Raw genomic sequence first — 18,033 nt, forward strand, 5'->3', positions numbered from 1 at the left:
TGCCTATGAGCCTGTGCCACATCCTGCAAACATATACAATTAAGATGCATTGGATTTGTCTCGGGTCTCATGACCTCTCTGCACCGCGAGGGGGCTCCAATTGTTTCTGCAGGCAGGACAATCACGAAAATGAGATGGGGCACCGGGAGATGAACATGAGCTCGTTACAAGAACCAGGACAAGAAGCAGCAAGATTTGGTTCCCCATGATGTGTGTCCTCTGCATCATTTCTGGAGCTCTGAGCTTTCACCACCACATTCCCTGTTCCGTGCTTCATGTCACAACAACGACATTTCTGCTCAAGGACCGGACAAAATACCAGCCAACATCATACCTTAGCCAGCAACAAGGGGTGAATAAGGTGAGGCACTCCCTCCAACCCAAGGGATGAGGTCAGATTTTTTTCTCTTCCTGATTTGATTAACTCTCCTGAGATTCATCACTCACTTCCTATTACCTTCAGACTTGCTGTCCGCCCCTTAGGCGGCTTAGAAGGGCAAGGCTGGTTGGGAATGCATGATCTGGATCACTTGCTTTCATCAAGGGTTTCACCCTTTTTCAGGGATTCCTCTTGTTCTTGGATAAAATATGAGTTGTGAGAAGTAAAGTAAGAGTCTTTGTTGGGGGAAGAAGGGTCTCGTTCACAGGCTGGAAGAACTAGGAGCCTTCACCTATTCTTACTTAGCCTTTTGGGGTGGGGGAATCATGTGGAGCCCTTAGGCACTATCTTATTACAATAATAATAATTGTGACCCTGAGTTGTAAAACCCAAAGTAAACTGGAACTCAGGACAGACCCATGAGACTCAGGACTGTTATGGGACGGGTGGGAGTACCTATCTGTCTCCTCCATGGTGCCATATGTGTTAAACCAGGTCCCTAATTAGGTACTTAGATTTCCTTCTGGACCAGCTAAATAGAAACATGTGCTGTATCTACAGAATTGGGCAATATCTCCAGTCAGGGTCAGATCCATAGCCGGTGAAGTCAATGGAAAGACTCCCGTAGACTTCAATGGGCTTTGAGTCTAGTCCTTAATGTGCAAATTTCCCTGCAAGTGAAAAGGGGAAAATCAGACAAGGCCCTGGACACAGTCTGGCTGGCACCAACTTCCACAGAAGAAAGCCCTCCATTCACCCCAGTTTTCCCCCCTCTGCTGCCTTGCTACTTACTTAATGGGTTCTGTAGGGTCAATTCGTTTGGCTTTCTGCTCTGGGGAAAGCTGCTCCCATTTGAAATGTAGACTCCAGTCAAACCCTAAAAACAAAGTATAGAAGGACCATGGTGAAATTGGAGATGGACACAAACTAGGAGATCACTAAACCCATCCCCTAGCCAGCACAAAATTGTTTTTGATTCTCCCATTTTAAATGACCCAGATAATGGGTGTGCAGCCAGTTCTCTGAGGAGACGATTCCAGTGTCTAACACATTTAAAGATTACAAACAAAAAACTACATGAAAGGAGAGCTACAGTTGCAATGTCCAGCACTCAAAAAAGTCAGAAAGTGCCTGAACAAAGGTGGCCTGTAAAGCCTTAATTCAGCACCCTTGTGCGTATGCATTAGGATACAGTCTCTAACTTACGTGAGCACACACTATTGTTTTCACAGGAGCCCTGCCTCATTCAGTGAACAGAACGGACAGGGCTCAGTTGATGATCAGCAATATAATATTTCATTTTACCACCATCGTTCAACATGTGGGCCCATGGCCTTATTTATTTATTTATTAATTTCCTCATGGGCTTTTCTATTGTGCTCATCACTGTAATACCTGAGGATTCACAAGCACTGGCGAATTTACCTTCACAACCCCCCTACAGAATGACGGGGTGACACTATCCTCATTTTACGGATGGGAAACTGAGGCATGGAGGCATTAAGGTCCAAAGTGTACATTAACTGTGGGTGCCCTGTTGGAGAGACGTAGGGCCTGATTTTTCAGAGTACTCAGCATTACACAGCGTTTTGAATGTTCAAAGCACAACTCCTATCGACTTCAGTTGCATTTGTGAGTGCTCAACACACCTGCAGATCAAAACAGGCGCCAAAAATTGAGGAACACACAAGTAGTGACCATCTCTGAAAAGTCTACTTTAAGTGCCTGTTACAGCATCACACAGGAACTCTGTGGCAGGCATAGAACCCAATTCTCCTAGAGGCCTAAACTCCTGCCTAAACCCCGAGACTCTCCCCTCCCTTTCTGCAGTCCCCTGCCTCATTCACTACCCACCTTTCAACTCTGCAACAAGTGAAACAGGGGCCCTCAAACAAAAGCCTCCTTTGCTGCACAGCCTGGTTCATTCTCTCAGCATGTGGGAAATGTCGCATGTTCTGGGGCTTCTAGACAGAGAGGTGCAGAGCACAAAGGGGCACAGAGACAGGAATCTCAGAGGACCAGCAAGTTTGCACTGAGGTCGAAACTAGAGACTGCCTCATCTGCTGGGCCCCCATCTTGAGAAGGGGGCTCAAAGATTGTAGCAAAGAGGCAATGAGCCAAGCCTGTCTGAACTTGAAGAATGGCTTTGGTTCTGTTTATAGAACTGTATAAATTGCCATACCAGAACACATTCATGGTTCATCTAGCCCAGTTACCTCTGCAGAGGTACCTCTGCAGAGGCTATAGAGACTGGACTTCAGTATGGGCCATGTCTCCTCTGGCACAAACCTGTTCATCTGTCGTTAGTCTCATAATAGATTCCATTTGCCTCTGTGTTAAAACCACCAGACAACCAAGCTTGGCTGATAGGCTCTGCACAGAGCATTAGCTGGCACTTTCTAGAGAAATCCAAGGACATGAGTAAAAAACTCCAGGGGCGCGTGCTACACAAGAAACAAGGAGAGGAGCCACTCTCTCTCTCTCTCTCTCTCTCAGAGTAATCAGAGAACAGCATTCTCCAGGGAGGGAAGAGTCATCTTGCCATTTAGCAGAGGGAAGTCATATTTCAGGGCCTGATTCTTCACTGTGTCACTTTGGTTTTACACTGGCATATCTCTGGAGTGACACAATGGGGAAATCAGGCGACCAGAAATGTGCAAAGCTCAGAAGGGGACTTCAGCTAACAACCCACTTACAGCTGTGGACATATGTATGGCAATACTATCCCTCTATATCCCTCCCCTTCCATGACACCTGGTTTTCTCTGCTGCTAGGGGTTAGCTTAGATGGGATACTTCCCCCGCATGGCCACTGCACCCTAGTAAGGAATTCCATTCCCTCAAGTCAGTGGTATGAAGGGCCAGTCTAGCCTTGCAAACTGATAGAGGGGGAAACAGGGTATTTTTAGCGTGCCTTGCAGCAAACAGCTGTGTATACAGAGCGTTATAAATAATCCTTACAGTAGGGAGCTCCGACTCAGTGCCTCCTTCACACTGAGTCACCCACTTCCCTCTGCCAGTGTCTGCTGAGCATAGTACCTGACAGATCAGCATCACCCGGCAGGGAGTGAGCACAATACACACTCACCTCCTCTCAGGTCCGAGGAAGCGGCCACATAGGCAAAAGTGTCCAAGTTGATGATGTCGATAACTGGACTGACCACGCGGGTTGGATCCTGAGAACAAGGAACAAAACAACTCATGACTTTTGACCTGGTGTAGCTTCTCCTCAGAAGCCAGCTCAGGAGCAGGGTGTTGGGAAAACCTGTCTTATGGGCAAAGATGTGAGGAAGCTGGTTTGCCACTGAGGTCTGGAGTCCTCTACTGATCCACAGGACAGACAAGTCAAGGGGACGGCCAAATTCTTAGCTGTGTTCACTGGCTGGAACTCCTGGTGTCAATCCAGTTTCTTGTGGACCGGTGTCCATATCACAAAAGCAACCCTCTAGATAACTTGTTGGCTGTCTTATCAGAAAGGCTAAGGATTGAATGGAAGCATCCGCTCAGACACTCTCCTCCCTGGAGGACAAAGTTGAGGATACACTACCAGGGTGGTGTGTGGGGAAGCTTATACTTCCCCTATTATGAACAGACGACTTAGTCTCCAAGGCTGTCAAGCCAGCATCTTTCACTAGCTCTAAATTCTCTCACAAAGAAACCCGGACTGCATAGGCTGTGGGTGGGTTTTATACCAAACTTGGCTCAAGAATCTCTAGCTGAGTACAAAACTCCATCTTTCTTTTACAAATTCATCAATTTATTCCCCCACTACCTCCTTTCAATTATTTTTATTGAATTTCAAAAGTTAAGCCACAAGCAAGAAGTTTAAAGAATAGACAAAACAAAGCCAGCCAGCCAGTTAAAACATATAGAAAAACACTACATATCATAAATCCGCAAAATTACCATACAGCACTGCTTTTGTCAAAGGAGGGGAAGGGGTTAAAGAATGAAATGATGTTAAATATTTGGTACTAGTGATTTAATTATCTTCTTGTTATAGGAAAAGAGATTATACAAACAGTTAGGGACAAAAATATCTACAGGAGGATGAGATTTTGACAGCTTTGACTGGTCTCTTATCTTCCCTTTTCTTTTCAAAAATCCCAAACTCCAATTATAGCTCAAACTTCAAGCTTTTCCCCTCACCAGATCAAATCGCTTTTCACAGACATGCAGACGAATGCGTCTTAGCACATGCAGGCTTGCTCTCTCACTCTGGGAAAAGATTTTGTTTTAGAAATCAGTCCTAAAAAATAGGAGCTATGTTCTGGTGCAGTCACAGAACAAAGGAGCTGAGCACTGAAAGTCGTGCTGCTCGGCCATATTGGGGACTCAGGTTTTATAAATCGGAATGACAATTCTTGGCATTTCTATGATATTATCTATCTGAGAATCTCAAAGCACTTGTATGGACATTGATGAATTAAGCATCATAACACCTATGTCAGGTCAGTAAATATTGTTATTCCCATATGGTAGATGGAGAAACGGAGGCACAAGAGATTAAAGTCTGTGACACTCTGTACCTCAAAGGAGCACCTGGGAACCCCCATATTCACCACTGCCATATAATTATGATATATTTTGTACAAAGTATACCTTGTGAGGATCATTTTGAAAGTCTTGATTTGTTGAACACTAATATCCTGTTGGATTGTAGGTACTATCATTGTATGTGAAGTTATGAAGTATTGCTAAATATGCTACGAAATATGCTGTGAGGTTGGGAGATTCCCACAGCCAGCCTTTAAGTTGCAACAAAGGAGGGCACAGACAGCATTAATGGCTCATCAAGAAGAATCAACTATCCCAGAAGACTTCTCAGAGAAGGCACATACACAATGGAGCTGCCTGACCCCACCTCACAGCTAGGATCTTTCTAGCAGCTGGAAGAAGGTATAAAAAGAGAGGCAGTGAGATCACTTGGCTTCTTCACCTCCCCATCTCAACACCTGGAAAATCATCTGGAAAGAAAAGACTTGGAACTAGGGAGATTGGTCCCAGGCTGTAAGGGGGTCCAGTCTGTGTACTGAGGAACTGTAAGCTGACTGTGCCATCTGTTAAAGTGGGACTGTTTGATTCAAATCTTCCATAGTCTAAGTTAGAATTAGACTGAGAATTTATTTTTGTTTCTTAGATATCCAGTTTTGATCTCTATGCCTGCTACTTATAATAACTTAAAATCTGTCTTTCTGTAGTTAATAAATCTATTTTATATTTTACCTAAAACAGTGTGTTTTGGTTGAAGTGCTTAGGAAATCTCAGCTCATGTTAACAGGGGCTGTTGCACATGCACTACCCTTTTGTCGGTGTGGCAAACAAGTTAATGCATTTACACTGGCCAGGCTTCTGATCAGGGCAAGACGGTACAGTTCTGGGGCATAAGGCTGGAGCTGAAGGGAATTGGCTGGAGCTTCTCCACTGATAGTTCATGAGAGCCTGGGAGATCATTCATGTAACTCAGTTGGGCATGTCCCTGCCTGTGGATGGTTGTGTAAGTGCAGTGCCTATCAGAGGCTTGTACCTTGGCATCAGCATCACAGTGTGAGAGGCAGCCCAGGCTGGTGGGACAGAGGGCTTTGCGGACCCACGGTCCAGGTTGCACCTTGGGGACCCTGTCACAAAGACCAAGTCCTGCTCCTGATTAAGTCAATGGCAAAACTCTCAATCATTGCAATGGGAGCAAGACTGATCCCTAAGTGGCTTGATCAAAGTCAGTGCACAGAACGCGGACACCCAGACTTGTGTCTGAACCCCAAGATCACCCTTCCCCTCAAACAGCATACCTTTTTGCTGGAAGCTTTTCTACCTCCTCAGCATGATGAGCTTTTGAAATTGATTGAAAAATCCTTAATGTAAGAATCCAACCCATACAGAACAGAAAGCCAAATAAGTGACCCCAGAGGTTAGCGCTTTGCTCTAGGGATGGTCGGGAATTTTTTTTTCCCATCCCATGAATATTTTTTTGATGCATTCAACATTTTTCCTATAACAAATGAAGACGAAAAGTCAAAATCTAACAAATACAACCCCCAAAATTGTTTTTTTCATTTGGGGTCAATAGAAACATTTTGTCATATTTCATTTCGATTTCACCTTTTTCTCTTTGTTTAACCTTTTTTTTTTTCAGTCTCTGTAGCTTAAATTTCTAAACAAAAAGTTGTTTCGAACCAGAAAACTGGATGTTTCAATTTTTAAAACGTCAAAATGAAACATTTCGATGATTTTGAAACCTTTGGTCTGAACATTTTTCAAGTCAGGAGAGTCACTGAACCTGCCCCTGTTTCACGAACCATTTTGGTTTTGATGAATTGGAGTTTTCAACCAAAAAAAAAAAAAAAGTTAATGGAAAATGTCCCCACCAGCTCTACTCTGCACTATGAAATGAGAGATCTCTGCCAATTTCTCAGTTCTGATTTCTGGACAGCTGAACCAGCAAGAGGCTGAGGAGAGGGTGTCTCAAGGTTGCTTTCTAGTGACCCTTCTGGTTGACCCAAAGAATGGCACTGATGAGCTCAAACTACAGTCTCACTCACTGGCTGAAGGAAGGTCTCCATGAGATGGGGCAAAAGGATTTAAACCCAGGATGGAGAGGAAATCAGAGGATACTGTATATGAAACTTATGTTGAGGGGGAATGACTATGTATGTTAACATTTTACCATGAGCAACTTGCTCATGAATGCATTTAGAGAGCCATAATTCATGCCCACATTGGATTCTACTCATCCTCATTACAAAGCTAAGATTCTTACAAGAAAATCCCCATGAACATTCTCTGCATTTCTCAGCGGAGAGAAATACTGCAGGGATTTTAGCTTTCAGTGACATACTTAGAATCTCTGTGCCTCAGTGGCCACATCTATACAGCAGGGAAAATGATCTTACACAGCGTGCACAAAGGGCTTTGAGATCCTGAAAAGAAAGGCACTTCTTATAAGTATAGTTACTATTTGATTTATAGCCAACTTTTACTTTAGTCAGTTTCACCTTCTGGCTCTCACATGGCTAGCACAATGCTGCACTGTTGGGGCTCCAAAAATGTCAAGAGCATGTTTACCTCTAGCCCGCCCCTCTCCATATTCTCAAATTCTTAATTAGAATTTTCAAAAATTCATGAACGGATTTCTACTGATCTTGTTGTCACACAGACTAAATTACATCTGCAAGTCAATCATGCCTTGTCCCTTTAGAATGTTCTTAAAAATCAAATCAAATATTTCAATGGAAAAGGAAACGTATTCCAGCTATTCGGGGCTACAACCACCAATGTTGACCTCCCATTCATTCGAATGGTTAGCAGGAAGGCAGAAAGAAAAGGAGTACTTGTGGCACCTTAGAGACTAACCAATTTATTTGAGCATAAGCTTTCATGAGCTACAGCTCACTTTCGATGAAGTGAGCTGTAGCTCACGAAAGCTTATGCTCAAATAAATTGGTTAGTCTCTAAGGTGCCACAAGTACTCCTTTTCTTTTTGCGAATACAGACTAACACGGCTGTTACTCTGAAACCAGGAAGGCAGTGGGCATCCTTCTCCCTTTGAGGTGGATTCATGCAAAGTTATAGCTTAACATCCCACCTTAGAGCTCTCTCCACAGACTGCAAGAACATGCAAAACTGTCAGGGGCTTCAGCTGGAAGCGGAACGCCATTCGCTGGCTCATTATAGTGGCATTAGCAAAAGCCAATTTTCAGGTGAGCTGATTAAGATTGATTCTTACTGTAAAAATGCCTTAGGCTTGATAATTACATTTTAAGAACAGTTATTCAATTGAAATAAATGGGTAATGGTTTTAGATATACCTCTACAAGTAAAAACGAGAGACCATGTGCTTACACGTTTGCAGTTGTAAACAGTCTTGGAACATGTGCACGCTCTCTCTCTCTCTGATACATACATACACACACACACACACACACCCCTCCTTTTATTTTGACATTTGCCAAACACCCAGAAACCTGCCTGAACCGCTGCTTTGCCCAATGAAAAATGGGAAGTGACATGCAGAGTGGAATGGTACTGGGAGCAAAGTCAGATTCATTTTGGGCCAGTCATTCTTCATTTGCTCGAGACTTCCATTTTATTACCACAAAGACCATTCCTGCCAGTAACAGAGCAAGAAAAGACTTTTTATGTAACATTAATTCCCACTGTAAAAGAACATGGCAGGGAATTGGCTGGTTGTCTTTCCAGCACCTGCCCAAAGGTGGCAGCAGTAACATTTCATACAGTTCAGTGATCAGTATCTTAACCCCGGTGTAAAGGACGGAGGCAATGAGCCAGGTAACAAGGACACTAATGGACGGGGGTCAGGGACCCCTTGGACTTTTAAAAAATTTCTCTCAAGGGTCACATTTAAAAAAAAAAAGATATATTTTCAAAAATACCCTCCAATCCTGGCCTGTAGTACTACCCACCCCTCCACCCCCACTACCCTTTGATATTCCAGAACTAGGTCCCCACCCATCTCTGAGGTGCACCTCAATCCTGACTGAAGCACCACCTACAGTTCTATTTCTGTGCACCCCAGACACCTTTCCTCTAACGCATCTCCATCCTGACCCACAGCACTGCCTGCTGTTCCAGCCCTGGGCTCCCCACACACAGCTTGGTCTATTGCCTTCACTCCTGACCTGCCACAACCCCTGCTATTCCAATCTCAGAAACCATGGAGTGCATCGACCATGCCTAGATGGTGGCTTAGCAAGCTGGGGGAAACGTCCACTAGGAAGTAGGATGAACCCACTATGGTGGCTTTGTCCTAAAGTAGGATTTAAATCCAGGTCACCATAAGTGGGGAACCTGTCGGTGGATTAAGCTGCTGAGCCTTTTTCTAGCTCTTTAAAGTCCTACTTCACAGTGATCTCACTTGGCCCAAAATGTCAGCAACACCCTTCAACAACGTCCCTGTCAACTTCTAGGGAGTGACTGAACCCAGGTCCTCTGCAGCATGGCCAGCTGGGAGTGCGAACCACAGAGCCAGCTTCTACTTCAAACCATGCACATATTTAAAATAGAATTACAAATCAGAAGTTAGCAGAGGTGAGGGTCTGCTTTAATGTTACATTCAAACCATGCTCCTGCCGCTCTGTTGTAATGAAACTCCTCCAGCTTTGCTCCATCTGCCATCTACATTCATCCATCACATCGACTCTGAGCATGAACTACGGGCCCCAGCGCTGCAAGGGAAATGCAGTCCTGACTGCCACCCTGCTCGCTTTCACTCTGCCAGAACACATCAGCGGGAATGATGCTGTTGCTCTTGAGTTGAAATGCAGGGCGGAGTTGGCTGGGGTAGGGAAATGTGGTGGTGGGAGGAGTGTTAAAAGGCCATTCCCAGAGTGAAAAACAATCAGTGAAATAAACGTTAGTGGAAGACCCGGTATTGGGGCAGGTGACAGCGGAGTCTTCATAATATGTAAGTGTCATTGTGATTACATCAGTATTTATTAGATGTATTTTAGTGCCACCTTCAGTCAGAGATTGGGGCCCCGTTGGGGTAGGAATTGCACAAACACAGTAAAAAGGCCTGACCCTGAGAGCTCACAGGTTAGGAAGTTAACCTGGACCCGTGCCCCCACCAAGCCACCGGGCTTTCACGTGGAACAGCATAGGTTTGTGACAAGGGGCAAGGCAGGTAAGAGACAAGGGGCAGGATTATGGCAAAACAAGCCCATTTTTACATAATATTATGACCTTAGACAAGGTATTTCACCCTATATGCGCCAGTTCCCCAAAGATATGTTCATATATTTAATAATAAAATATATAAATAACTGTTTTAATCATGAATAACAGTATTTACTAGAAAAAAAAAAAACTTGTGGGACCTTAGAGACTAACACATTTATTTGGGCATAAGCTTTCTTGAGCTAAAACCCACTTCATCGGATGCATGCAGTGGAAAATACAGTAGGAAGATATATATACACAGAGAACATTTACTAGGAGAGACACATTCCTGATAATAGTAACAATAATGACCTTTCTATTGATCCTTAAACACTTATCTTCCAAGCACAGCTAACCACGCAACTAATTAAAATCTGCATGTGATGTCCCTGAGAGGTGCATACATATAATTATCCCCATTTTACAGAGGGGGAAATTCAGGCACAGCGAGGTCCAAGGTCACAGGAGTCAGTGGCAGAGCTAAGGAGTTCCTTGTTCCCAGACACTACATTGAACCCACAAGATCACGGCACCTTTTATTTGAATGACAAGGTGCTGTGGCGGGCAGGGCAAGAGGAGAGGTGTTTCTAGTGGAAGGAGAATATCATTGTCTGCTGTGAAATCAGCAGAATTTAAACCTATTAAATCCATGTATTAAAGCTTAATTAGCATGAAATTAAATCCAACCCTTATTCAAAGAGCCCTAAATCATCAGTATTGGGCATTTTTACATGAGCTTAATTGAAAAGTCCCTTGGAGCAATGCCCACCTATTCCCCTGGCACCACTCAGCATTTGCCTCTCAGCAATTGCAACAGGGACCCAGGGGTCCAGCTAGCTTGATTTGCACACACACACTGGCCAGTTCCTTGCCTCCTGTCTCTGCAATATACCCATCATCTGCTGGGACTGACTCACTATTGCACACCCAGGGTAATCCTTTTGACTACAGCAGCGGTACATCAGGGATGAACTGGGCCAATGGGGATCCCCAGTGGAGCAGGAGAGAGAGAGAGAAAACTCCAGGTGCAGGCTAAAGAAAGGCAAGAGAGAGAAAACTTTGGCAGGTATCCCACTGAGGGTCAGCCCTGCACTTTCCGACACATGTCCACCACTGGCCATAAGAGAAGCTATTGGTGGATTTTACCAAGACCTGTGCTAATTGAGTGGTGACCTGGTTTTCTGAGACACGTACCTCTTTGATCCTCTGCAGGAGAGGCAGCAGCCAGTCTTTATTCACCTCGCAGTGACTGTCTAGGAAGGTCAGAACTCCTGCCTGTGCCACGTCTGCCCCTCGGATTCGGGACCGGATCAAACCTGTTCAGATACACGCAAGCTCAGGTGCATCACAGATCGCATCCGTCTCTCTGTGCAGGGGATTAGTGGACTCCCCAGAAGCACATTCTACACACACAGAGAGGCCCCTTGAGCCCCAACCCATCCTCCATCCCACATGTGCATGCCTGGGTTGTGGTGTGAGCAAGCCACCTCCCTCATTTTCCAAGGTCATTAAAGTATTTAGGGTCATTTAGATTACTGATTTATGGCATTTACACCAATTCTTAATTAATGCAATTATTTCTGCTGCCACTTTCCTGGGGGAAAAGCGAGACTTAAAACGCTTCAGTAACCCCCACAGGTACAATAATCTAATATAGATTTAATTCAGCTTGGAATGTGCCTGTAACAGCAGTGACAAAGGAGAGGGGAATTTGAACAAATATTTTATCACACCACCACCAACAACCCCCAACCATCCTCTGCCACAGAGAGTGAGTGTATCTCCTTAGTAAGTCTGTGGTTTCAGTCTGTACGTTCACTGGATTCACCAGCGACGTTCCCACTTATGTCCATGGAAGCCAGGCGTGGGGATGGAGGACTGTCCATAACTGAAGCGTCAATCCATGCATAGGTCTCTCTCTCTCTCTAATCCCTAAAACTCATCTTGACTTCCCACTGCTGGGTCCATCTACTGACCCACTGATGTCTTGCCCCCTGTGGCATCAAAAGTCATTAGCTCAGGATGCTCAGCAGAAACATCTTTTATCAAGGAGGGGGACATCTCAAGTGCTGGTCCCAAGGAGCGACAAGCCTGCTGTGTCCATTATAATGCACTTACCCCACCTTGCTGTTAGGAGATGTAGGAGGTGGATATTTGTGTGTGTGAGAAAAAGACAGAGGTAAATGCAGTGGGTGTATCTAGCTGTGATGCTACAGTCCATGAGGAACTACTCAGACACACAGATTTAGGGCTGGATTGTTTGGTTAATTTTTGATCTCTAAAGATGAACACAAAGCCCTCCTTCCACCAGTTACATCTCTCCACTGTCTCTGTGTATGTGATATCTACCATCTGTACTACAGTCAAATGGCTCCTCCCCACTCATTCCTCCAGCACACTGCCCATTCGCCAGTTAGCAGCAGCATTAACAAAATGGATGTACCCTCCACAAACGGAAGGACCTGCACCTTGACCAAGGATAACTGACAGCACTAAACGGGGACACAAGAATGGAGGCAGTGCTGGAAAAGCACCATCCGTGGTAGTGGTGACAGGAGTGAAAGGAGACAACAAGGAACTGAGGGACTCTGGGAAACAGAAGATCACAAAGGCAAGAAGCAGCATTGCAGGGACAGGCAGAAGGAGCCCATTGATAATTATGTTACAAGAACCTGGAGGAAAGGGACTGAGACATACCCCAAGAGTCAGAGCAAGAGCGAGAGACAGATAGAAGGCCAAACCCTGGAACAACATGAGTGACTATGGGGTTTCCTGGGGATATCCTTGTGGACTGGAGAATGGAGGCTCCTCTCAGACTGCACTCTATAACTTCTATGGCAGCTCCAGGCTCTGTCATCTAGCTAGGGGCCTACCATCTCCACCACACCCTTGCCCCAACTGCCTACAGGCAGCATGCAAAGAGCCTCGATGGAGTATAACTCTGTGGTGTACAAGTGGATGTGACCCCTCTGGGCTGGGTTCCCAGATCCTGACTCCCTACACACCAACATCTGCAGCAGAATCCATCTCCACTGGGTCAGGGCCCTCTGATGCCATGGAGGAGTGTGTGTGTATGTGGAGTACGTGTGGTGGGGTGTCACAGTTTGGCTGGGAGAAAGACAGACAGAAATCCAGAAACAGATATAGAGAGAGGGCAAGTTTGTGACTCACTTACACCAGTGTCAATGCAGAGAACATCTCTGACATCAAAGGGGCCACTCAAGATTCACCCCAGTCTAACAGAGCAAATCCAGCCAAGCAGGAGAATACTCAGATAAACCCCCTCTACACCCCATCCTCCCTATCTCCCCACTCCACAAAATCCCTATAGCTCATGCTTTTGGCTTGCCGCTAAAAACATTCTTTGATATTTGTGGGTTTTTTTTAATACTGTAAAGCAGCATTAGAAAATATCCATTTAGATTTTGGGGCTGGGTGGCAAAGTGTATCCAGAGGTCCGCAGCAATAGCCCCCTGGGGCATGCGTTCATCCGCCTTACAGATCTTCTTAATCTTTAAAATATAATTAATTTATATTTTTTTTTAATTCCCATGGAGGCAGCAGGAGCTGATCTCGTCTGTTTCATTAGAACAAACAGCTTTAAAAAGAAGTCCCGGGGCTTTGTTTTGCCTTTTCTAATTTTCTGGCTAATAAGCTGCAGCTGAGCCTCATTGGATATCTTAACAGGTCCAATCTCTTTGAATGGGGGGGCGGGGGAGATCCATTTTGATTCTCTGGTCCTTCTGAACATCTCTTTTTATTAGTGCTCTCACCCCTCGGATCCAAAAGTCACTGATATTTGCAGAAGTCCGGCAGATATCCCTGTGACCACATCACCCCAACACAGTCACTCCTGCCAACTCAACTGGGCATCCATCTCTCTTCCCACCTCCAGGAATTTCCCTGTCTCTCACCAACCACCCACCTGTGTCCTGACAGGATCTTACCTTCTCGTTGCCTGTTGCGCAAGCATTTCACCTTGGGTAACTTGCCCAGTAAATGGCAGTCGTCAGCTTTGGAAACACAAACAGAGGCACAGAACACATCAGTGTAGAGGCTATAACTTTCACCAGACATGGGCCTCACAGGGTAATTAAGAGGGCAGGAAGGGTTATTTTTTTATGGGTGGCACATCAGATAGAAACTGGGCTTGATTTTGATCACACACCTGTGTAAATCATGAGTGACTGCTGAAGTAAATGGACCAGTTACCTGGTTGGTGTAAATCAGTCCATTTATTCCAATGGAGTTAGATGGATTTCCAAGGGCTGAGGATATGGCCCAATAGAATTACAATGTAAAATCAGCGGTCAAGGAGAATCAGGGCTTAGGTTGGATTCTGACCTCATTTACACTAGAGTAAATCTAGATAACCTGCCACATGAGTAAACCTGAAGAAGAGCTCTGTGTAGCTCAAAGGCTTGTCTCTTTCACCAACAGAAGTTGGTCTGATAAAAGATATTACCTCACCCTCATTGTGTCTCTGTTCCCTCATGAAGCAGAAAAACCCTTGGGTGGCCTAAAGGGCATGGCCGAGGTGAAAGGAAGGGATGAATGGAGCACTACTGCACTCTGGCGATCCCAGCTGTAGAATGGCTCCTTGGGGGCTGTTGCAGCTGGGTGCAATGTAGAGCAGCCCTGAGGTTGCTCAAAGTTAGGCAGACACCAAATTGACCTCTGATACGTAAAGAACTAAGAGGAGTGCAAAGGTGACTGACAGCCACCTTTGCTTCCTCTCCCCATCTTGTCCCACGTGGAGCTCTGATGCAGATGAAGATCTAGCCCAACAACTTTCCAATTGTAGGAAGGTAAGTGCCTTAATTTTTTTTGCCAAATAATTGTCATTTGTTTACTCTATCCCTCAAACATCACACCTATTCTCATCTCTTCCAGCAGACTGAAAAGCTCCAGGTCTGGTTTGTATCTCAGTCACAATAGTTTCCCATCAGTGTAACTCCACTGATTTCAGTGTAGTTGCGCTTGATATAGAATATGATCCAAAACTCACTGAATTCAACAGGCGTCTTTCTGGTGACTTCAGTGGGCTTTGGATCAGGCTCTTATGCCAGTGTGAGATCAGAATCAGACCAGTTGTGCTTAATATGCACTTCAACCAGCCCTATTTATAGCCTTTGAGTGTTGGCAGGTAGAGAGTAAATTGCTTGGAAAATGGGTATAAAGTGTATTTTACATCCTCCTTTTAGTTGCTTTTCTGCTACACCTTGCAGCCCCTTGGTGTGCAAGTTAAAGTGATGCAATGAGCATTCATTGTATCAATTAAACCTGTTCTCTTATTCACTTCACTCTACGGCCCTGATTCTCCACTCAATCACACCAGTGTAACACCAGTGGGCCTGATCCTCAGCTGGGGTCAATCGGCATAATTCCACTGAAGTCAATGCCTATTTACACCAGCTGAGATCTGTCCCACTTCCTTCAATAGAGTGACACTGTGTAAAATGGGTGTAATGGAGGGAGACTCAGGTGCCATGTGTAATTTACAGCATCATTTTATGACAAATGGTCACTGAGCAGATCTGAATCCACTCTCCCTTACACCAGTGAAAATCAGGAGTTACTCCTTTGAAGTGAGATTCTCCTCACAGGTACAATGGTGCAAATCCAGAATAGCTCCACTTGACTCAAAAGGTGTTCTGGACTTACAGCAGTCTAACTGACAATTAGATCTAGCCCAGTAGAACACCACCAGTGTAAAACTGGTGTGGGATCAGAATCAGGCCTACTGTGAACAGAAATGATTTTTTTGTTTCAATTAAAACAGATCCTCTCTTTTGGAATTTGAAATTCTTATGCAGCATTTGCAACCCCACTCTTTGTAGAAAGGGAAGTGTGAACTGTGGTTCAAAATCTTTAAAAAAACAAACAAACAAAAAAACAAATTTCCTTCCTAACACCACCTTAGATTATTAAAACTGGTAGACTCTCACACAGCTGTATTGATTTTGTATCATACAAACTACTTACATACTTTTTGGGCATGGAAAATGAAAACAGACCAGTCAGTTTTACTTCTGATTTTAGACAGTGACTTTCAGAGTCTCATGCACCAGTATCATGCTGCAACATATGGGCTGCAAACTGAAGCTGGATGGGAATTTTTCGATTAAAGGTTTCTGGGTTGGAAAACGCTGATTCTTCAAAACCACAACATTTCAGGGGAAAGGGTCACTTATGATGAATTTCTTGTTTCAAAAGTTTTTTGAAAAAAAAAAAAATTAAATGGTCTACACATCCCATTTGGAATTGTTTTTTGAAATCTCAAAAATTTTCACAGGCTGGAAAAATGGATTTCCCATCCAGTCCTACTGCAAACTCTGTATGGCAATGTTTATTTGTTTAAACGAAAAAAAACTATTTCCATTAGAGGTTTTTTTTAAGCCAAAGACAACTTCTGGATGTGGCTCTACTGACCCTTGGGTTTTCTCAGAGCTTCCTAGTACACAGCCTAAATTTTAGCCAGATTTTCAACCAATGTCCCTGCAGTGAATGGAAACCAGAAAGTGAAACTGACTATAAACAGAAAATGAAACTGACCAGCCTCGTTGTACTGTCTATCCTGAGTTAAAGCACGAAAATTGAACAGACAGCATAAACTGGCAAATGAGATATACAAAGTTCTTCCAACTTAAAGAATCTGTCTCTAGTTCCACGCCCAACCCCACACCCTCAAATCCCAAGCTCATTGCAAAGGGGGCTATATGGGAAAGATAATACAGCTCCCATGTACTGCCATCACCCAACATAGGGCTATGTACTCCCCACCCCTTTGCTTATTCTGTCATCCCAACCCAGCACAGCCCCTGTGTGTGCAGTCTGTCTCCTAGTGGTTAGGATATGGAGAGTCACTTACGATCATCGCTGAAGTCATCCACTAATATGATTTCATGGACCAGGTACACAGGGGTGCGGTTTAAAACACTGAGGAATGAAAAGAGAAAGTCCATGATAGTACCTGAGTAGCTAAACAAGTTAGGAGATGGGGAAAGGTGGGAGCTGACCTTTGACAAGGGAAAAAAAAAAGGGCAGGTTTCCAGTACAGAGATAGACAATGGACGTGCCCGTGAAGCAATGTACAGGAAATCAGTCCCCATGCATCAGATACCTGAAGTCACATCTAATTATTCTAAAGAGAGCAGAGTTCCTATTCCCCTCCCTTGCCCAGCCCTACAAAGCTTAGAAGAGATTTGCCTTTAACCTTAATGGGAAGGGGGGAGATGTATGTTTACCAATATGCATGTTGCAAGCTAAGTTTCACATGGGAATGTACAACCCTCTTAAAATCCCTTCCCCTCCCCCGGAACTAATGTTAGGTTACTGGCAACAGGACCAACACAAAGCAAAATTACCTGTCAAAACCCATCTTTTCATACCTTACAGGCATGGGAGGAAAAGTCCTGTTTTTACTGTGAGCTGATTGTGTTTCAAAGGCTGCAGAGAGGATAACAGTGGGTTTGTATCCTGGCTGTTTAATAAAAGAAAGAAGCTGGAGATGATAGTTTAAACTCCCCTCCAGGAGTACAGTTATTGTGAAATGGGGATGAAAGCTACAATCTATTCTTAATTATACCATCTACATGTTCTGTCATTAGAAATGCAGGGCCTAATTCTCTCCTCACTTACAGTAGTATAAACCGGTGAAGTCAATGGAATTATACTAGTGTAAAACCTGCCTATAGAAAAGAAGTCAGGCTTGACTTTTTGAAGGGGCATTGGCAGCTGATGGATTGATTGTTCATATAGAACAGGGGTAAGTCAATTATTTTTTGTCAAGGTTCAAATTTCTTGGTCAAGGTATAGTTAAAGTCCAGACTCTAGAGAAAATAATAATAAAACCCCCAATCATAGTATGTAAATAAAAAGATTTTAGGGTCCATTGGATGTTGTAGGTAGGTTACAGTCCTTAATACACAGGCTTTCCTTTTAAGCCTGGGACCAGTCTCCTCAATTTAGGTCTTTGTC

At 44.3% G+C, this 18,033-nt stretch overlaps 1 protein-coding gene across 4 annotated transcripts in view; it reads right to left on the reverse strand.

Annotated features, from left to right (window-relative positions):
- Positions 1-18,033, reverse strand: part of GALNT14 (polypeptide N-acetylgalactosaminyltransferase 14) — a 190,182-nt gene that overhangs the window by 37,796 nt on the left and 134,353 nt on the right. For all 4 annotated transcript variants that reach the window (XM_037895598.2, XM_037895597.2, XM_043543547.1 and 1 more), the window contains 5 exons: positions 16,925-16,992; positions 14,001-14,066; positions 11,248-11,369; positions 3,467-3,554; positions 1,172-1,256 (listed from right to left, as the gene is read on the reverse strand). In XM_037895598.2, coding sequence (XP_037751526.1) covers positions 1,172-1,256; positions 3,467-3,554; positions 11,248-11,369; positions 14,001-14,066; positions 16,925-16,992 — 429 coding nt within the window. The remainder of the gene's footprint in view (positions 1-1,171; positions 1,257-3,466; positions 3,555-11,247; positions 11,370-14,000; positions 14,067-16,924; positions 16,993-18,033) is intronic.

Source organism: Chelonia mydas, chromosome 3 (genome assembly GCF_015237465.2).
Source record: "Chelonia mydas isolate rCheMyd1 chromosome 3, rCheMyd1.pri.v2, whole genome shotgun sequence".
Lineage (NCBI taxonomy): Eukaryota > Metazoa > Chordata > Testudines > Cheloniidae > Chelonia > Chelonia mydas.